General features: G+C 43.9%; 1 protein-coding gene across 5 annotated transcripts in view; it reads right to left on the reverse strand.

The window, feature by feature from the left end:
- Nucleotides 1-12,001: 12,001 nt before the first annotated feature.
- The window catches only part of LOC146863351 (uncharacterized), an 80,959-nt gene continuing 69,886 nt past the window's right edge, over nucleotides 12,002-23,074 (reverse strand). For all 5 annotated transcript variants that reach the window (XM_085642780.1, XM_085642778.1, XM_085642779.1 and 2 more), the window contains one exon: nucleotides 12,002-14,039. In XM_085642780.1, coding sequence (XP_085498906.1) covers nucleotides 12,139-14,037 — 1,899 coding nt within the window. In that variant the 5' untranslated portion in view covers nucleotides 14,038-14,039 and the 3' untranslated portion in view covers nucleotides 12,002-12,138. The remainder of the gene's footprint in view (nucleotides 14,040-23,074) is intronic.

The following is a 23,074-nucleotide window of genomic DNA, read 5'->3' on the forward strand; positions in this document are numbered from 1 at the left end:
CAACAATCATCCCTGCAACGCAGGCAGCCTTGCACCATGGTGCAAGGGTGACTGCGCTGGTGCTATGCTGCTTTTTTTCTGGCTCAGGGGTGACTACAGGAATGTCCTGTATGGTTGTAAATACGATGCTTTCTGGCACTTAGAAAATGGCGCAGCTCGGGGCAGCAAAATTGCTTGCGGCATTGCACTGAGCTGTTTTCTTGTAAATATGCCCCCTACAGTGTTTGTTATTACAAAGGGTAAGCACTTACCACCAATCCTGTGACACCTACAGTGATTCTCAACCCTAAAGGTAACAGCTCTTACCACCCCACCTATGATACCTACAGTGCTTGTCAGCCCTACATGGTCAGCTCTTACTACCACTCTTCTGACACCACTCGTGCTACACCTACAGTGTTTGTGAACCCTAAAGTGGTTAGCTCTTAACACCACTCCTGTGACACCTACGGTGACTGTCAGCCCTAAGGGGGCCTGCTCTTACTACCACTCCTGTGACCCCTACAGTGTTTATCAGCCTTGTGGTGGTCAGGAATTACCACTACTCCTGTGACACCAACAGTGCTTGCCAGCCCTAAGGAGGTGAGCTCTTACCACCATTCCTGTGACATCTACAGTGGTTATGAGCCCTAAGGAGGTGAGCTCTCTTACCACCACTCCTGTGATACCTAGAGGGATTGTCAGACTTAAGGAGGTCAGCTCAATCAGTCAATCCTGTGACAGATCTCTGAACAGCTACAGCAGCGCTATAGGTCTCTGCCAGCGTTTGGCTTTGTGCTCCATTCATGGGTATTTTGTCCCCAGTGAGTTTAGAAGTTTATTTTAGTCGCATTTTGTCCTGCTCTTACTAACTTTTCCTCTCCTGTACCACATCGCTGCCTATATACGTGTTACTGCCTCTAGTGAGCTTAGCGAGTTAGTTGTAGCCACATTGTTGTGCTCGGATAAACCTTTCGTTTCCTGTACCACATCGCTGCCTGTATCTGTGTTGTTGTCTCCTGTGTATCAGCAAGTGTTTAGTCGTATTTGTGCTTTTATTAAAATTATCTTTTTCTCCCTGTACTGCGCCATTTTTTGGAGCCTCTACACTGCCCACTCCTTGCCTGCCCATTTTGCCGCTCCCACCACCCAGCACCCTATCCCCTCCTAGGACCTACTTAACCCTGGTCCATCTGCCACTCACAGATACTCCACCAAAGAACTATGAGCCTTGATCACCAGACGCTGCAACAACTGCTACCTCGCATCTCCACGATCAACGGTTCATCTGCCGCAACTGTCTATTCACCTGTTACTCAGCACTGCCCGCCTCCACGGAAACCCTCCCCACACCCATCTTACCGACTATGACTGCCACAGAATCTTTTCATTGCCTCTTGCTTAACACCCGATCTCTCAGCAAACACACCACCGAAATCTAGGACACCATCACCACCCTCACCACGATGTTGTCTTCATTACAGAGACCTGGCTCGACCCCACTGCCACCCCCGACCACCACTGCAACCCCCAATGGATAAAAGATAATACACCGTGACCGCAACAACAAACATGGAGGCTTCATCCCCGTCATCCACAGATAATCCATCTGTTGCACCACTACCGAAGACAACATTGCACCAATCATGAAACTAACACAAAAGATAAGCAAAAGCAGTGTAAGCCGTACGGTTGCACAAGTGTATCGTACCAAATATCAGTGATCCCATTCTCATCTTTTCATGGCCCCACTGCCTAGAAGCCACAACTATTCAATTTACACCACAATTACAAAAGAAGCACCCACTATATTGTTTTTTTTCTGACCCAAATGTAGGCAATCCAATGTTAACAAATATAACAATGATGAACAAATAATGAAATTCAGTTGTCAGGAGTCTTAAGAATGCATCCAGTATCCAACTTTTATTGATTGTTCCAACACATGAAATTTTCCAATCAGCTCAGCCAATGCGTTTCGTCCTCCATGGACTTCATCAGGGTGGTGCTTCCCAAATTTGTGTGACTTTTAAATAGCAAGAAGTATAGCCTCCTGTTTCAGTGTCTTAATGGGTAATAAATCCCTTTTTGGGTGGTGTAGTAGCCCCTAAATCATCTTCCTCCTTCGTGCGTCAGGGCTCGAGTGTTGTGGAAAAATGCCTCTCTCATGGAGCACTTCAACTTCCATTTCCAAACCGATGGCACAATGACCATTAGAGGCACCCTAGCATACATACCCCCGGGTCCACGTCCCAGCTTCTCAAATGCCATTACTGATTTCACTCCCCCGCTCGCTATCGACTCTAAACACTACATCTTCTTCTGCGACCTCAACTTCCACCTCGATGACCTTGAAGACACAAACACTACCAACCTCCTGGAAAGTGTGAGGAACATCAGCCTCACCCAACCTGTCACTGACCCCACACACAGCGCAGGACACACACTTGACCCAATCTTCAAGGCCAGCGACAGTCAAGTACAGCCATGCCAGCAAACTCACCTCGTCCTACCATACCATCATTCACTTTATCATTTCAGGAATGCAATGCAGAGCCACTAACCCCCCCAACCCCTCCCACCGCAGCTGGAGCAAAGTGACAGAGACCTAATGCACAGACGCCCTCAACATTACCCAGCCTGACCATGCAACTAACATCAAGCAGGCCATCAAGAACTTCTCTGCCTGGATCCCCAATTGCGCCGACAGATTAGCCCCCATCAAACCCTCCAAGACCAGCAGATGCACCAAACAAGCCAACTGGTACACACAAGAACTCAGGATCATGAAACTCAACTGCAAACAACTGTTGAGAAAATGGCGCACCACCGAAAGCCCCACAGATCGAGCCACCTTCAAATCAGCCCTCAACAACTACCATCAATGACTAAAAGACATGAAGAAACACGGCTTTGCTGACCGCATCGAAGCCTCCTTCAACCACAGCAAGGAACACTTCAACATCGTCAGTGTTCTCCTGCCCGCCAACCACCGAGAACACAATCCTCTCATCCCAGGAACTCCTCAACATCCTGGCGGACTACTTATACAACAAGATATCCACCATCTACAGCAATTTCAAACCCCAACCTACTGACCTCTATTGCCTCTTCATTCAGATTGACATCATCCACAACCCTCAGCAGTGAACTTACTTCCAATATCAATGCATTCATCACAATGGACTCCTTCCGCCATCAATGGAAACACACAGAGGTCAGACCCCTTCTCAAGAAATCCACCGCCGACCCCAGCGAACTCAAGATCTACTGCCCCATCTCTCTGTTCCCTTTATTCACCCAAGTCCTTGTGAAAGCCATAAACCAACAACTTACCTAACACCTGGAGAACAACCTGCTGGATACGTCCCAGACCAGCTTCCGTGCCAACCACAGCACCAAAACCGCCCTGATTACTGCCACAGATGACATCAGAACCCTGCTTGACCGAGGAGACACAGAGACCCTGTAAAGAGGAGTCGGACACGAGTGAAGAAGATAAATCTATATTCCATATTAAGAAACACTGGAACATCAGGAAGGGGAGGCCCTTCACCCATCATCCAGCTCCTAATGTCATCTGCCAACAATCTAGAATCCACAGCTATATTGGACAAATAGCAGGGCGCAGAGCACGGAAAATATGCATGTAATAATGGAATCATGACAAAAGAAAGTAAACACAACACACCCTTATCCTCCTTGACCTCTCAGCAGCGTTTGACACTATACCTCACCACACCCTCATCAAGAGTCTCTGCCATATCGGGATCCGGGGAGATACCCTCAAATGGATCAAATCCTTTCTCACAGGACAAATTCAGAGAATCCATCTACTCCCCTTCTCGTTGGAACCCAAGAGCATCATTAGCGGCGTCCTACAAGGGTCATCCCTCACTCAGTCCCAGCCTGTTCAACACATACATGATGCCATTGGCTGACATCATCAGAATCCATGGCCTCAACATCATCTCGTAGATAGAAGACATCCAGCTCATCCTCTCCCTCTCAGAAGACCCCGGCTACCACCAAGACCAACTTCCAGAGCTGCATGACAAGCATTGCCAACTAGATGAAGACCAGCTGCCTGAAGCTCAATATGGACAAGACTGAAGTGCTGATCTTTGGAAACAACATCTCCCTGTTAGACAACACATGGCGGCCTGCGGAACTTGTACCCACACCAACAGACCACACCCACAACCTTGGCACCATCCTGGACAGTAAACTTACCATGAAAGCCCGATCAATGCAGTCTCCTCTGCCTGCTTCCACACCCTGTGCTCACTCTGAAGGGTCTTGAAATGGCTCCCGTTGATACCAGGAAAGCCATCACCCAAGCCCTAGTCACCAGTCGGCTCAACTACGGCAACACACTCTACAAAGGAATCTCCACCCAGCTCCCAAATAGACTCCAGATGAATCAGAACACTGCAGCCAGACACATCCTCACCCTACCCAAATGTACCCGCATCACCCTCCACCTAAGGAACCTCTCCATGGCCTCCCTGTCCAGTAACGGTGCCAATTCAAGATGCTGACACGCCTATAAGGCCCTTCATGACCAGGGACGAGCATACATCAACCACCGCCTGAACTACCATCAACCCTCCAGACACTTGCGCTCCACCTCTCTCGCCCTCACTCACACTCCCTGTATCACCCGAAGCTACAGCAAAGGAAGCTTCTTTTCCTACCTCACTAAGTCCTGGAACAACCTCCTTCTCCAACTTCGAACAGCACACTTTCTCACGGAATTCAGTCGGGCACTCAAGACCTGGCTCTTCAACTGATTGCAGCAGGAGCCCACCACCTGGATACCCTCATGGGTGATTAGCCATGCTTCTCAAATCCAGATAGATTTTTTGATTGATGTATAGGGCATTGTCAGCTCTAAGGGGTCAGCTCTTACCACCACTCCTGTGACACCTACAGTGCTGGTCAGCCCTAAGGGGATCAGCTCTTACCGCCACTCCTTTGACACCAACACTGTTTGCCACCCTTATGGGGTAAGATTTTAACACCACTCCTGTGACACCTGCAGTGTTTGTCAGCCCTAGGAGGTCAGCACTTATCACCACGTCTGTGACACTTACAGTGTCTGTCAGCCCTAATGGGGTCATCTCTTACCCCTCTCCTATGACACCTACAGTGTTTGTCAGTCCTCAGGGGGGTCAGCTCTTACCCCGCTCCTGTGACACCTGCAGTGTTTGGGAGCTGTAAGTGGGCAGCTCCAACCACCACTCTGTGGTTCATACTACGTACTAGGAAATATTGTTTTAAGGTAAATAGTCTGTGTCACTGAAACACTAATGCTTGGCATCTGCTTTCATCCCAACTTTCATGCAGGGTTTGAGTCATGACCTGGGATTCTTGGTGGTTGCCACCATAACGAGTGAGCCCCAGATATTTGGATCATGCACGCCCCAGACACCATGATCTGTAAAAATGAACTCTGGAGCAAAGTACTGGCGTATGTGAATGCTGCTGCAGAGGAAGTAAGTAAAAGAAAAGCACAATGCAAGTAGAAAATAATAGGAGCGAAGGAACACAGTAAAGGCAAAGGTGGTGATCAGCCCTTCGAGTTCACTCCCATTCAAGAAATGACCAGGGCCGGCACCACTGAAAACACAGATGGAGCTTACAATGAGCTGTAAAAAGGGTTTATACTCCTCACTCACAGCAGCAAGAGAAGCAACAGATGTGGAAGAATTGTGAAGTAAGTCGACATATGTTTGACCTTCGAAACTGGTAAACATCTTTTGTCATTTTCGATGCAAGTGAACCAGGAAATTAAGAGTGAAAGCTGCAGAAGAAGAAAAAAAAGAGAGGAGGCACATGCAGTCATGGACTTGGATGATGACAGTGATCTTTAACATGTATAAATCAAGGAGAGGGAGAAAGAAGGAGTTGCGACCCACTCAGCTTCTTATACCAATGCTTAAAAATCAGGAGAGAGTGGATCACTGGTCCTGAAAGGACCAAAGTTAGCAACAGTAGTTCAGAGACTGTTAAGAAACCCTCAATCACGTTTATTGTAGGTGGTATTTCAGCGGTATGTTCGATTATCCGCTTATACTTGACAACGTGACAGCATCATCATTGGGTCACTGTGTGCTTCCTCCACCCGGAGGTTTTTGCCTCTGGTTTTTTCAGTAGTGATCGTAAAGGTGAAAAAATAACCGTGTGTGGTGAGGTGATGTACGTGAGTGTAAGATAAAAAGCTCGTCAAACCAGTCAATACATTTTAATAAAACTGGGTGCGAGTTTATTAAAAACGTTTTTCGTGCAGTAATAGACGCTTTAGGGTCTAGTGCACTATATGGAAAAGTCCAAAAAAAGAGGTCGACATGTTTCAGCCCTATGTCGTGCCCCTAAGTGTCAGGTGGGCTTTCATCAGGACCTAGTGTAAGTGTGGGGACCCTAATATCCAAGGGACTCCCAAGTAGAGTGGAGTGATTGATCCAACCAGTATTCGAAAGTTCAAATTGAACCTTGTTTACTCAATTAGAGGAAACCCATCGGGTACTGCTCTTGTGCAGGGAGGTTTCGAGACTTGTACTGCCGCTGCCTCTCTCTACCCGGAAGGCATTCCGGGTAGAGAGAGGCAGCGGCAATTGAGTAAACAAGGTTCAATTTGAACTTTCGAATACCGGTTGGATCAATCACGCCACTCTACTTGGGAGTCCCTTGGATATTAGGGTCCCCACACTTACACTAGGTCCTGATGAAAGCCCACCTGACCCTTAGGGGCACGACATAGGGCTGAAACATGTCGACCTCTTTTTTTGGACTTTTCCATATAGTGCACTAGACCCTAAAGCGTCTATTACTGCACGAAAAACGTTTTTAATAAACTCGCACCCAGTTTTATTAAAATTTATTGACTGGTTTGACGAGCTTTTTATCTTACACTAAATCCCGCTCTTGTGCAGGGAGGTTTCGAGACTTGTACTGCCGCTGCCTCTCTCTACCCGGAAGGCATTCCGGGTAGAGAGAGGCAGCGGCAGTACAAGTCTCGAAACCTCCCTGCACAAGAGCAGGATTTAGCCTCCTGTACCCGATGGGTTTCCTCTAATTGAGTAAACAAGGTTCAATTTGAACTTTCGAATACCGGTTGGCTCAATCACTCCACTCTACTTGGTAGTCCCTTGGATATTAGGGTCCCCACACTTACACTAGGTCCTGATGAAAGCCCACCTGACCCTTAGGGGCACGACATAGGGCTGAAACATGTCGACCTCTTTTTTTGGACTTTTCCATATAGTGCACTAGACCCTAAAGCGTCTATTACTGCACGAAAAACGTTTTTAATAAACTCACACCCAGTTTTATTAAAATTTATTGACTGGTTTGACGAGCTTTTTATCTTACACTCACGTAGATCACCTCACCACACACGGTTATTTTTTCACCTTTACGATCACTACTGAAAAAACCAGAGGCAAAAACCTCCGGGTGGAGGAAGCACACAGTGACCCAATGATGATGCTGTCACGTTGTCAAGTATAAGCGGATAATCGAACATACCGCTGAAATACCACCTACAATAAACGTGATTAAGGGTTTCTTAACAGTCTCTGAACTACTGTTGCTAACTTTGGTTCTTTCAGGACCAGTGATCCACTCTCTCCTGATTTTTAAGTGATCTTTAACAGCCAAATGAGGACGAAGCAGCGAGTTTCCCCAGTGAAGAGCCACACATGCAGGTAAAAGGTCTCACGCTGTTGTTCTATCCGTGTATGGTGAACTAAGATTAGAGAGATCAGGTATGGCAAGCAATGACCCTGCAATCACCAACCCACCAGCACCAACGCTCTGCCTCACTCTCACTCGCACACATTCTCTGCATTCGCAAAAGTGAACCTGGAGGTCGCTCATTTTTCTACATTGCACCCAAGATAAGGAGGGACCTCCCTCAACACATCAAAGCCTCCTCCTCACTTCTTGAGTTCTGTTAGATGCTGAAGACCTGGCTCTTCGTATAAGAATCTAGGGGACAACACATCTACACATCTGCCCAAGTGCTTGGATACTGCCTTGGGTGATTAGTGCGCTATAAAAATCAATATAACAGAACATAACCTGGAAAGTGATATGCAGCTGCAGACTACTTGTCACAGTGTGAAATCGAAGGTTCTTGAACCCAAAAGCTTGTGAATACACTGGCATGACTCACACAGGCAGGGAGGCTTCACATGCATAAGTGAGGCACTTAGCAAAGGCTTAGCTGAGAAGGCTCACACACTTGCAGATATCGGAAACTCTACAGAAGTCCATAACTGAGGACTGTACAGCAATTCACAAGTCATTCTAAAACTAATAAGTTCTCAAAGAGAATGTGATGGCCTTGTTAGTTTCAATGACTCCAACCTCAAGTTGTGAACCATCAAGAGGTCGCAGAAGGCTACAACTTCAGAAGAGATCTGCTTTCTCTGAAAGAAGAAAATGTGCTTTTCATCCGAAGCCATTAATATGCTCTTGTTTTCTTGTATTTTTTCCTCTAGCAGGACACCTTCGCAGTTGCAGTCAGTATGTGATTGGGAATATAGTTTGAGGTAGACTTTTTAATTAGTACAAAACAAATGAAATGGGCACACAACTACTTTATAGTTTATCTAAAAATTTGCACTTTGGACAGTGATGTAATTGGCCGAACAAAACGGTGCAAATTATTGAGTGACACAGCGAAACTCTTCAAACTCTTTAAGGGGAAAAATACTGACTTGTTCTAACCATTACCTGACCTCAGGCTGGGGATGTACAAATAAAGGCTTCAATCCCCAGCAAACAGGCATGTTGTGCTGCAGGTGCCTTAGCATGGAACCCTCTCCCTCCAAGTCTGAGAAGATGGCTGCCACTGACTCCTTCCAGGGCACATGGGAAGACACGTCAAGGCAACCCCTGATCCAATGAGTAGGCTTCACTGGTCCAGGCACTGTCTGGTTATTCAACAGACTGTTTGTTTTGACTTTGTCTGTTTATGTTGTTTAGATGCATTAATCACCTTCCTTAGCTCAATGTGATCCATTGTTCGTTCTATGTATATGTAGAGCGCCCTAACAGTGCTCGGCTGTGGGTCTATAAAATGTTTACTAAAGCTAACTCTCTCCACTGCAGTGCCTTCTTTGCTGTGCAACACCTTGTCTTGAAGTACTAATTGTTCTTTACCTTCTCCATAAACTTCCAGTTAGGTTATCCATAGTAGGTACCTTATGTTGTGAAACATGCATTGCATGAAGTAATACTGCAAATTTTCTTTTGATTAAAGTGCATCCACCCCAGAAAGGACACACTGAGAGCAGCTTTTCAACAGGCAGAAGTTCTCCCCATGACCTTCCGTGTCTTTGAAATGAGCGTCGTTATACCTTTTGCGGCATCTGTCTGGGATGGAGATTGGAAGTGGGCAGCCATGGCTTCTAGGAAACACCACCTTGTTCATGAAAAGAGGACCTTTGCAAGTATATACTGCAGTGTGGATGAGGCAGTGAAACCAATTCCAAGTTACTAACATCCAGCATCTATCCTGCTGCAATGTCTTCATCTCTCCAGGGATGCTACAACTCTTACCACCACTCCGGTGACACCAACAGCGTTTGTCAGTCCTAAGGGGTCAGCTCTATTGCATTAGAAGAGGACCTTTGCAAGTATATAATCATGAAAACAAACATCTCTGGGTGTGTCAGAGAAAACAATTCCTACTTACTACCAGCCAGCATCTGTCCTGCTGCAACGTCTTCATCTCTCAAGGGATGCTACAATTGCGCATAGTGTAGACTGCATGAGCGGAGGGTAGTTTGCATCGCACTGGGCGATGAGGAGGGCTGCATGGAAGATCATCTGCACATTCAAATAATGTGTCATTCGTCTGTTCATGAAAATGGGTTCACAGGCTCTGGCTGGCACAATGTGTAGTCCAAGCACTTACAACATTTGGAGAAGAGGCATTGGAGATAAATCCTGTTTTGACTGCAGTCAGCTCAGCATAAGCTGAGGGGCATTTAATACAATGAGACATTTCGATCATGTCACACATGCAAAAGGGAGGTTGAGACATGCAACCTGCGAATACCACAGTCCTTCTGTAAGAACCATTCAAACACTAATAGAGCACAGATACAAATTTTCTTAAAGGTGGGACTGCAGTCCTTATTTTGTTGCACCGTTCCAGTTTAGCAACATTCATCCACAAGAGGTACAAAAAGTTGTCCTGAGCCAACCGATATGTAGCGAGGACTCACATCAGACTACAAACATTTAGAAGTATCCTGCACTTTCCCTGTGCTCCTCCAGACTCCAGGTAACTTATCCCCTCAGCAGGAAGTAATTGCTACTGAGCAAGTCCGCTTCAGTCTCAGAGCAAATGCCACTGCAGCCATGACTGCGGTTTCTGCCCTGCAGCAAAAACCAACTACTTTGATCATATTTATCGCAGACTTAGCATTAATGGTAGAACCGGAATGCACCAAAATCCTGCTCCTCCCGAGGGGAGGGATATCAAGGAGAAATAGGTTTATTTCTCCTCATTTATTCCTCTTTCTAAGAGTGCTGCATCCTGCAGCACACATAGGAAGAGTTAAATGTCTCTGAGGATTGTTTTTCTGCAGGAAGGTGCACCTTCCTGGACAAAAACAATCCTACCCACAATGCAGACAACCTTGTACCATGGTGCAAGGGTACCTGCATCGAAGCTAGGTAGCCAAAAGTGCATCAGCGCTAGAAAATGACAGAATGGCCATTCAGTGTTAAATACGGCACAATCCTGCCCTTTTCCTTTCACGCAGAGCAGCAAGATGGCCTGTTACATTGCTCTGAATGAATTTTTGGTAAATATGGCCCTTAGTGTGCAAAAATAAGTTGCACCTTTACCTACATAGTGATGGGTACATGATTTCTGAGAATAATCAATGGTGTCTTGAGTCTTGAAGATTTTTCTGCCTATATTTATGTTTAATCATTTGTTTCTCCTCTTACTTTCAGTTATCTGAGGCTAAACATGAACCGTGTACAGTCACTTTCATGTGTGTACTTCCTAATGTATATTTATTTGTGACAATTGTAAGAAGGTCCTACCACATTCACTACTATCACTAGAACTTGCATCTGTGTGCATCCTTTGGTGATCAACCAGACTTGTTAGAGGGAAAACATTCCCATGTTCCTTACATAAAAAGGTAGTGTAGGGTTGAGCGTCCCAGTTTTGCAACATTCATCATCAGAACGCAAGGATCTTCTGCTCGGGCAAGGAACACCCACATTTGAGGCTACCTACTTCCCTTCAGACCAGGCTATGAGCAAAATGAAGGTTGGTGGCATGTACAGAGGCATTTTACCTCTTCATTTAAGTAGCCATACTCCCCTGTAATGGATATATTCTCCATAACCAGGTTCTTTAGCTTTCCCCCCCATGAAGTGTGTACTATGTGTCACATTTTGTAAAAGTGATGTGAGAGTTTTAAACAGGGTTACTGGTGACCTACAAAGAATGGAGAGTAACTGTAAAATGTGGAGGTTCCCATTGAGGTTTGTGGGACCCACCACATGGATGTAATGTGCTTGATATCTATCTCTAGGACTTTAGCTTAGGGACTACGGTGGACTGGTGAAAAATACAATAAATTCCTGGCAACCAGGGGAGGAAATGTTCTAAATTTAAAGATTTTCCTTTTCGTTGGCCCTTGCTTCCAACTGGGCCCTCAAAGAAGGGTGAATAATCCAGCCAGTAGTTGCCCTCTTCCAAACTTGAAATGAGACTATATGTCCCATCCCAGAGATAACTGTAAGGTGGAAGATTCTACTGTTTCCTGTACTGACACACCCATCCCAGAGGAAGCCCTGCAGCTGTGACCTATCCTGAAACAAGACAAAACTATATTAACTGCCTCTAGCAGTGTCTACACTTCTGTCCTCTCTTGATTTTAAATTCTGGCTGCTGTCATCGAACATCAATCTTTGATGCAGAAAATGAAGGTTTGGCACTGTTGCAGACGCCACAAACAAAACAAAACCATGGACAAAGATGGTTGTTGAACATATTTATCCGGTATACGGTGCACAGGACTCTTCACTGGTGAAGATATTATACAATGGAATTAAGTGTTTCATAGCTGTAAGCATATGTACTCACAATCAATCATAAGAATGGTCAATGTTCTTGAATCAAGGTGTATTTTCTGTGTGTAATTCCATATGTTTTACCAGGTGTCCTCGTCGTGTAAAAGTTCTTGAACATTCTTTGCATGGATACAGCCTTTCACCCGTGTGTATCCGTCTATGTCTGATTAAATTTGTCATTGCTCTGAACGCCCTTCCACATATGTTGCAAGTATTCGGTTTTTCCCCCGTGTGCAATAGTTGATGAGTCATCAAGGATGATGAAGAACTGTAACCTTTACCACATTTACCACACATGTATGGCTTTTCCTTTGTGTGTGTTTTTAGATGACAAGTAAGCATACCTGGCAGACGAAAATTCTTACTACATATAGTACATTTGTAAGGTTTTTCATCTGTGTGTATTCCTTCATGTTTGAGTAGTTCTGAAGTTCTTTTAAAACATTTTCCACATTCATTACATACATATGGTTTTTCTTCAGTGTGTGTTATTTGATGCTGTTTTAAGGCAGCAGGAAGACTGAAACACTTTCCACATGTCTTACACACGTACAGCTTTTCATGTGTGTGTGTTTCCTTATGTTGCATAAGAATATCTAATGAGCGAAATGTTTTACCACATTTATAACATCTATTGATTTTCAGACCAGCATGCATTCTTTGGTGACTAGTCAGACCTGATGACCAGCTAAAACTCTTTCCACACTCATAACAAGAAAAGGGTCTTTCACCAGAATGTATTCTCTGATGCATGATCAAGTATGTGTGTCGGCTAAAACTTTTCCCACATGCATTACAAGTGTTTGGTTTACCAGTTTCGTGTACTACCTTGTGTTTTTGGAGGTTTCCAGACAGCGTAAATCTATTCCCACATTCTTCACATGCAAATGGTTTCTCTCCTGTGTGTATTCTCTGGTGCATGACCAGCTGTGATGACTGTCTGAAACTCTTTTCACATTCACTACATGTATATGGTTTCTCGCCTGTGTGCACTGAATTGTGTGATTTAAGGTGTGTTGATCGTCTGAATCTTTTGCCACATTCATTGCATTTATATGGCCTATCTCCAGAGTGTATACGTTGGTGAGTCATAAGGGAGCGACATAAGGTGAATTTCTTACCACACTCCTTACATTCATATGGTTTATCTCCACTGTGTGTTTGCTTGTGTGTTTTTAAGGTCGACAACTGATTAAAACATTTCCCACAATCATTACATGTATACGGATTTTCTCCAGTGTGGATTCGTTGGTGGGTACGAAGTGACGAGTTGTCACTGAAACGTTTACCACAATCAGTACATGTATGTGGTTTCTCTCCAGTGTGTGTTCTTTGATGCTTTTTAAGGTGTGCCGACTGTCTGAAACTCGTTTCGCATTCAGTACATGTATATGGTTTCTCTCCAGTGTGTATTCGCTGGTGGAAAGCAAGGTATGTTTGGTGCCTGAAACCCTTTCCACATTCACTGCAAGCATATGGTTTCTCTGCTGCATGCGTTAGATGGTGGATTTCAAGATGCGGCAGTTGACTGAATTTTTTCTCACATACGTTACAGCTGTAGGGTTTTTCCCCTGTATGTACTCTCAGGTGCATTTTAAGGCTTGATGACACACTGAAACACCTGCCACACTCCTCACATAGATAGGGTGTTTCTCCTGTGTGTACTCGTTGATGAATCATGAGCCCCGAGCTGTTGCTGAAACTTTTCCCACACTCACTACAAACATATGATTTTTTTCCAGCTCTTGTCTTCCGTTTGGTAGTTTCTTTTAGTTTGCTGAATTTTTTTCCATGCTCAACAGGTCCAGCTAACTGTTTTTTTGCAGGTGTCACAGGATGCTTCCGTTGCGGATAGGTGACATTTTTGGGAAATTTGTTAAATGGCTCCGATTTCTCTGAAGAATGTTCATAGTTCCCTTTGGTATGTGGGCTCCTTGTAGCCATAACTATTGGTAAAGAAAACAGTGGAACACAATGAGCAGGTAGTGTATAAAACATTATAACTTTATAATCATGTTTAGTCAGTGGATACCAGAGGGCATGTCTAAATTTCAATGGCCTCTGATCATTCAAATCCGCAGTTGAATGCACTGATGATACTTCTGTGTTATGGTACAGGAAACAGTATTGCAAAAATCATTAAATTCTGTGTGTCATGATAAACACAAAAATTCCAATTTAAACAATAATCTGCTAATTGAAATAACATGGACTTAGACTACTGTACACTTTTATAACAAGCAGCAAGACCCTGGTCACAGACAAAAGTAACTATCACAATTCACAAAATATACGCAAAACATTAACGTCCAGGAAGGTGAAAGTTATCATAGAAGTGATTATTAAAAAATAGACTTTCACAAATACATACAGAGGGACCACTGAAGGCATGTGTAAGTAAAACTGTGTAGCTATTTATCAATTGAAGTCATATTTAAAATAAGCATTAGCAACTGCAACATCTCTGGCTTGTATTCTGAATAATACACAGCGTAAACCACTTGGTGACACCATTAGATCATGCACAATAGATTGCAAGCACCATATCACGTCACAAGAAAGCCATATTGTTATAGTAATGGCTTAGGGGCAAAGTCACAAACTGCATTTTGTAGTACGTTCAGTGGTACACCAATAGTATCTGTAAAGTCATAAAAGATACTATTTACAAACTGAGGAGTCTAAATCGCCACCTCTATAATCTTTTCTGTGGGGAGAACACTCACTCATATAGGTTTAATACTTAGGGGCCAATTACGGTGTCATCAAGTAAGGCTCCGAACGGGATTAGGATTCTGCTAATCCGATTCAAGACCTATGATCCTTACCGAATCGGTCACCTTTCTGGACGACTGATTAAGACGCAAGGAAGCAGTCCGGACTGTCCGAAACTTTTTCGAATGGGATTCAGGCAGCCTGAGCCATTTGGAGCCAAATCGTACAGCTCAATGGAGACGGTTTCTGAACGAGCAAGTACGATGACCGATTCGGACAGCCGTTCCAAATCGGTTTGGCTAAGACAAAACTGCTGTGGGAATCGGACTTCGGGGGCCTGAAGCAGGCCCCCCTACACCCTTAGGCCTCTGGATGGGGCCCGTGGGGGGTACCCAAGGGACCTCCCTTCCCAACCATGCACAGTGTGGCAGGCACCATGGGGTGCCCGCCACAGGGCGGAAGGTTTTCCCCACCCACCTCTATTTTAAATGGGAGCCTGTGTTCTCGTTCGGTCAACGCGAGTCTGACCGAACCGATTCCGTAACCATCCGGACACACCGTATTCGGTCGGTAGGACTCCCCGAATATGAATCGTTCGGAAAGCATTCCTAACCCGATTCAAGGGGAATGCTTTCCTGACAACATCGTAATCAGCCCCTTAGTAGTAAATATGGAAGGGACCAGGGGAGTGGTTAAAAATAGGGGCGTACATTTACAAAATAGGTGTGGTTTAGGGAGGAGTAAAGACGAGTCAAAGCAGGATTAAAGAGGGGTTAAGGAATGGTTAAGGAGGGATGAGGGAGAGATAGGCACTCACTCACAAAGGAGTAAGAGTAAGCCCATTCCTATTCATAAACTGCACTTCTAAAGTAATTACAGGCAAAAGGGACCCAAACACAAAACAGAAGTAAATGTACTCCAACTCAGAGCTAGACTATGTCCAGCACCACATATGGTCTACCACAACACTCTCCCATAGAAGATAATGGAGGAAGGGAAACCCCATAGGAAATAATGTTAAATAAAATTATTTAAGATAGTTAAAAATATAAATTCATTGTTAAATGTTAAATAAATACTTAAATATAAAACTTGTTTTATTCCAATGTATTTCAATACACATTAAAATGTAAACATTATTGTAATATTTTTAATTAAAATGTTATTAAATTACATACATTTCTACACATACTTTAAGTACATGAATATTAAACAATAATTCATAAAAACAACTATAATTTGTGTGAGACTGGGGAGGATGCAGCAGTATGCAGCTATGTTGCTACCTTGAGGTCTCTTGCTGGTACTTGCAATTTCAGAGACTTCAATACAAGATGATTACAGACCAATTAATTCAGAATGTAAGCAGCAAAAAACAACTGTTGTCTATGGAATATACTAGCATGGGATAAATCATAGAAATTATTGCCGAGCGGGGACATGCAATGTTCTACATAAGAGAAACGGGAGGTATCAGGCAGAGTAGTGGGCAAGTTGAGGTGTGAAGCCTTGCAGGCAACAGCTCAAAACCAGAGATGCAGGCAAGTGCATAAAGACCGAGATTGGAATTGCAAACAGAGGGAGAGTAATCCAAAACAAAGACAATTTGCACTTTCCTTAGATGTGGGAGTTGCATAATATGTTCATCATCAATCCTTTATGCGCGCTACTCGCCTGACAAATCACTTCAACACCCCATCAGGGGTAGCAAGTGCTATTTAAATGCAAACCTTTTTTTTCGCTCTTCTATCCCTCCACTACCCTTCTCAATCCAAATAACTGACTAACATATCCACCACTCAAATTACTTTTATATTTCACTATACTAATTCACCACTAATCCTTCATGGGTTCCGGAGTAGCGTGCTACTCGCCGAAAAAGCACTTTGACGCCTCATCAGGGGTAGAACGCGCCACATAAATGCAATTACAATACAATACAATCATGGTCATAGACTAGCATGTAATAACAATTGAACTTTTTCACGTACATGGAAGGCTGGATCTGTGGGAAGGAACAACGTGAATATGTTTGTCAAAGATGATGAAAGGAGGGGGGAGGAAATAGTAAGAGTGCTGTGTGATCAGTTGAAAGGAATGTTAATATAGCCATATAGCCCAATGTTGAGGACTATACCGGGTAAGAGTGCTGTGTGATCAGTTGAAAGGAATGTTAATATAGCCATATAGCCCAATGTTGAGGACTATACCGGTTGTTGAAGACCCTGAACCTGAGTTACATGCCCGAGCTACAGGTGAGGGCCTATAACGAGGAAGAGGGCCTTTAACAACTTGTATAGCCCCAGGCATAGGGGCTATAAGAACATTCCACCCACCAAGGGTAGAATGTTCTAAATTTAAAAAGGGAGAAACATGAAAACAAATATTGGAATATTGGAGAAGAAGGCTCAGTCCAGCCATTATAAGACCAGAGCACTTATGGAAGTGTCCCTATGTAGAAATGATTGAGTCAAACATTTGAATCTTTCTATGTGATAGGACATCCATTGAGGTTGTGGGACAATTCAATGAAAATATGAAGGTTAAGAACAATTGAACAATGGATGTTGTAAATGTGGCGGGAGCCAGATCTTCTCTTTTAGGTTTCGACAAAAACCTCACAGACAACTTTCTGTGTGCTAGTGAAGTGCATTACCAAAGCTAGGTGAGAAGATATATCTCCTTAGGTGTTTAGTGAGTAAGCTCAAAGAATAACGCCCAATGGTTGTTGGAAGATAGTTGAGCTGAGGGAAGAGTTCAAGAGGGAGTGGCAACACATGGCTGGACATTACTGCAGAAATTGAAAGTTCAGAGTGGCTGATGCAATTGGTTTTGTTGCACAACCACAATGTTAAATTGAGAATTGTGTACACTGCCATGACATCAGCAACAAGATAGGCATGCCCCACAACCATCACTGAACATATTGGAGATGCTGGCATTACTGAAGGATGTATTCTTCTACATGCAAGCAGAAATGTCATATTTGCACAATACATAGAGTTCCACAGTGATTTGCATCACTTGACATCCCTTGTGACCACTGATGGGGCCTAGTTATGCAGAAGAATGATCTTAAGATTGGCGTGATTACTCTTTCTTTCAAAGATTGATGCCTATCTTACACAAGGATGGAGATGCTCGGTGTATTTTCAGGTCGATATCCTAATACTTGGAATGAAAGAGTGCGAACATATTAAAACATTGGAGTAGATGTAATAGCCTCTATTACATTGAAAGAAGGATGACACACCGCGATCTTTTAGTCCAATAATTAGCTTCCCTAGTGCATGACCAGAAAGTCATGCAGGTCAACACAAGTCCTGAACAGCAACTGGCAAATCTCAGAATGTTACCGGTGTGACTTAAGCCTCTGAGAGGTAACGATTCTAAAACAAGAGGCACAGCATAGCAATAGCGAAGAAAATGGCAAGTATAAGTAAATACAGACAACATCAACTATGTTTTTTAAAGAAAAGGCAACACGTACTCAGGAAAAAAACCAAAGCTAACACAACACTGCACCTAAAGCATAATAAATAGAAGGTAATGTCAATAGAGCTCAAAGTCGCAGGACTTGGAATGTATTCTTGTAACTCTGTTACCACTATGACCACCTCTCCAAATCCTCAGAAGATAACGTTTGTACAACTGACAAATCCTGTGATTATACCTGTACAGCAAGAGAGTGCAAACTGGCCTGCTGAGAAAGCATAAGATCAGAGTTCCTAGTCTCGCCAGATCTTCCCACTAATGGCTTCCTGGCCACATTAGTCATCCATCCCGACTGACCAATCAAGCTCAGCATCTGTTACACTGTGCTATAAATCACAAATGGTGTTTCCTTCTTCACTTGTGAAGCACACTATCCTCTTATTCCTCCATGCTTTACAAGTCAGCAAAACAGCTCACTGTGTAATCTTGGCAACCCTAACTGGTGCTAGGACTCCCCTTTAGCTACTTTGTGAGACTTTTTGATGATCACCAAGTATCCCACATCCTGCCAAAATAAAGTTTGCTTCTCGAGAACCCTCTCACATGACCTGTGTTCCTCTAAATCACTTTGGATAGTACTTGAATCTTTTAGCCAACCTTGGAAAAGGTTAGTTTTAGCCTCGTTTTCCCATATAATCTGAAAGCATAAAGACCAGTTGTGATGTGGAGTGTGATGACAAAACCTCACACCTTTAAACACTAATCAACCATCCAATCAGAACCCAGCGCTGTTTGGATCCCCTCTTCGAGAAAACTATACGCTCTCCCAATAAGTTCATCAATGCAGGAGTAAACAGGGCAACCATCAATTGTTTAATCTCCTGTACAGCCAAAAACTCAAGCCTATGCTCAGAAACAAAATGAAGTCCGTTATCTGTCACAATCTCTTTGGGAGGTCCCTCTACTGTAATATTTTCTGATAGAAACTTGATCACACCCTTAGTATAGGCAGATTCAGCAAAAGAAAAATAAATAGATTTGGAATTATAGTCCACCACTGGAATTATACACTTCATATGAGCAGGCAGTAAATGATATGAACCTGCAAAGTCAATGGCTACCTTCTCCCATGAACTACCAGATAGGGGGACAGGACGCAAGGCCTTCTATGCTGTTTTCCAATGCTTATGAGACTCTAATAATTCTCTGCAATTATTCACACACCTTTCCACTTGTGCATCTAATGAGGGCCACGAATAGCACTGCTTCAAACTCTTGCAAGTTGTGGTAATCCCCAAGTGTCCTTCATGGGCAATATTAACTAAGGTATACCTTAAAGACATCGGTGGAACAGAAAGGTCAGACCTCATTATCATTCCCAGAGATTGTCAGAAATGGGTGCATTTGCTCCCCTCTCTGGGGTTAAACGAGCCTCCGGCTTGACCATTTTTGATGTATTCCCTGACTTTGCAAAGGTTAAAATTCATATAAGCTGCAGCCCACTCTGCCTTAAATAACGCATTTCCAAATTCATGGACAGCATCTATGCAGCCACCACACACCACACACCACCCGCGTTGTCATCTACAGTCTTGTTTGTTGAAGGCATAGGAGATAAGCAATCTGCCCCAGCGTTCTTACTGCCTGGCACATGCTCAATTACAAAACTGTACTCTTGGAGTGTAGATAGAAGTCTAACCAGTCTGGCTGTGGCCTCAGAGTTCATTGCCACTCAAAAGTAAACTAAAGGCTTGTGAAATATATAAATGTCAAACTGAGCTCCACAAATATGTCTGAAACTTCTCAAGAGCCCATGTACAAGCACGCCCTTGATGGTCAATAGTGCTATAGTTGGTCTCATCTGGTATCAATGTGTGTCACGTGAATGCCACTTGACATCCTCTGCCATTCACCCACTGGCCCAAAACAGCTCCCAACGCATGTTAGATGGCATCCACTGTGATCACGCACCTTCCACCTGAAATAAAGAGTACTAGGCAGGTGGCTCCAAAACCAGCTTCTGTACTTTCACAAATGCTTCATCAGCTTCTAAAATCCACCCAAATTTACAGCCTTTCTTCATTAACCGACTATGGGGTTGGACTAAAAGTTCTTAACCCTGCAGAAAATGAGCATAGTTCTCACTTAACCTGAGAAAGGCCCATAAGGAACCTTCCTGCTTCTTCAATGAGTTGGCTTAATTCCGTACTCTGAAAATGTATGGCCTAAATATTCAACCACCTGAGTAAAAACATTGCACTTGTCAAGTCTTACCATCGTCCCTCTGCCCTTAAGTATCGTCAGGACTAGTTCCAGAAGGACATCATGTTCCCTGGAGGTTTGAGCAAATACCAAAATGTCATCGTGGAATGGCCTGTACACCAGAGATTTCACAAAAAAGGACATCCATCTTCTAAAAAAGTATTGCGCAGAAGCAAGCTCAAACTACAGTTACAGATACCTGAATGGCCTTATGAGCGTGATCACTCCTGACATCTAGGGGCTAATTTAGAAGAGCCTTGTGCCACTGGAGTGCCACTTCTTTGATGCTCCGGTGGTGCAAGCCTCTCAAATATATCTATGAGGCGAGGCAAATCCACCCTGCGTGGCTTTGCTTGGCCTCATAGATATGGAGTAAGGCAAGGCAGCGCAAGTCAGTGCGTTGCCTTACTCTGCGTCATGGAGGCGTTCCATGGGCATTGCAGTGGGTTTTTCCATGCAGCACCCAAGGATTTTGACACTGCCCCAGATTTACTTAATCATGTAAACATGGGGCAGCGCCAAAACATTACACCTCCCCAGAACAGGCATTACAAGGAGAAATATTTTTATTTTTCCTCGCTTTTTCCTATTTCCAGGTGTGCTGCGTTTTGCAGCACACATAGAAAGGGAAGCATGCCTCTTCGGGTTGTTTTTGTGCAGGAAGGTGCACCTTCCTGCACAAAAACAATCCTGCCTATAACAGAGGGATTATTGTACCATGGTGCATGGGTGCCTATTTTGGCTTTAGGCAGTAAATTGTGCCCCAGCAAAGGGGGAAAGGTCATGAATGCACAAGATTTCATAAATATGGTGCATTCCTGCCCTTGATAATGCACCAGAATGTTTGTCAAGTGTGCAAAGGTCAGCACAGAGACGTATCTCGCTTGACCTTTTAGCGGGTGATCACCACTGGTGCCACCCACAATTATGCCAAATCCTGCCACTCTATGATGGCAACATAAATATTAAATTTCAGTCTTCTTGTCAAGACATGATCCGCAGATTAATTTTTGGGGAACCCGAATCAGCCATCACCTGATCTACAACACCCTTACGTACACATCACACAAAAGAGTCCAGGCGGTCATGTTTCAACAGTAAGCAGAACATTGGCCAGTCTCACTTTACAATCATCCTGTTCAAGGTCTACTTGTGGTTTACCAGAGGTCTGACTCTTGCAGACCGTCTAGTAATGTTTTCCCTTATGAATATCCTACAACCCTTTTTGCTGAACCTCTGTACACGCTGTCTTTTGAGCTCACAGGCCATATTTGCTCTGTCACCTGATATTTCAAAACAGTTGATATACCAGCCTCCGAGGCCGGTGCCTTGGCTTAAATCATGTATGGTTTGATGCCTGTGTCAGTATCTACCACTTCCAAAAGTGTGGGGTTCCTGCACCACAGCAACCGTTCCTGTGTGTTCTTAGAAAAACAGCTGAAAATCAACTGATATCTTAGATAAGCACTTCCACTGCTCTCAAAGCCACAAGTTGCAGCTAGAATCCACAGAGCAGCAAAATGGTCCTCACACCTTCTCCGCTGCTTTCCTTTGAAAAAGATGTGTCATTCCAATATACCAGGCTCCTCAGAATACTGCTGACATGAATACAAGTTAGAGCCCACTGTACTCATCTCAAACCCTGCACTGCCCCTGAGGGCCATCAGTCTTCAGACGATAGTCAAGCGTGTTGGCCCACATGCCCTAAGTGAACTACAGCAGTCTTTTAACAGCATTAAACTTAGTATCAATGGCCCTCAAATAATGTAAACACATTCTCAGGCATTGCCTCCATGTAAAGGGAGGTCTGCTGGGACTCTGGGGAAAGGATGGCAGCTGTAAAACATGCTGTGCAAGAAGTACTAAATGGTTGGTGATAAAAGCACAGTGCAGTTGGATTAAAATGCTGTAGGAGCGAACGCTGAAAATACAATGAAATGCAAATCTGATATTCACCAGTTGCAATTTAATTTGACTTTGAAATGTCTCAAAATCTCCTTAAAACTTTTTAAAACCTTTTTTTGTTTTTATCTTTATTGACCCAGTGCTCTGTCCTTTACAAGTGTAAATTCTTAATTCACTTTTTTTCCCTGCATAATACCGATTTCAAGCTTCCACCAGCATATAGCGCTCATATTTTGTCTTGGTGCCACGGAGTAAAAAAACTGAAAGATCGCTGCCAGATGCATAGATTAACATGCACAGGATTGTGGGGCAATACATTACGTCATATGCTTAATGGGAATCTTTAGCTATATGCTCTAAATCAAGCAATACAATTAATTTACTGTACCATGGAGGGTTATGGTTGCACCTGATGTCATCTTGCCAGTGCCTCAGGGACCCATTCTAGTGTTTTAGCACCAGAGCGAAGGTTTTAAGGCATATGTGGAGACTGAACGTGGGGATATTTTACGGTCAGAAGGACGCTCCCTATGCTTAAAAGGATTTTTAGGAGCTGCGGGACTCTGGGTGCTCAATCATCTTCCTCACATAGTGGGTGAGGAAGTCCATGATATGTGTAGTGTCCTCCCCAGCCCGAGCACCAGCCAATGACTATGGCACACAC

Source organism: Triturus cristatus, chromosome 2_2 (assembly GCF_964204655.1).
Source record: "Triturus cristatus chromosome 2_2, aTriCri1.1, whole genome shotgun sequence".
Lineage (NCBI taxonomy): Eukaryota > Metazoa > Chordata > Amphibia > Caudata > Salamandridae > Triturus > Triturus cristatus.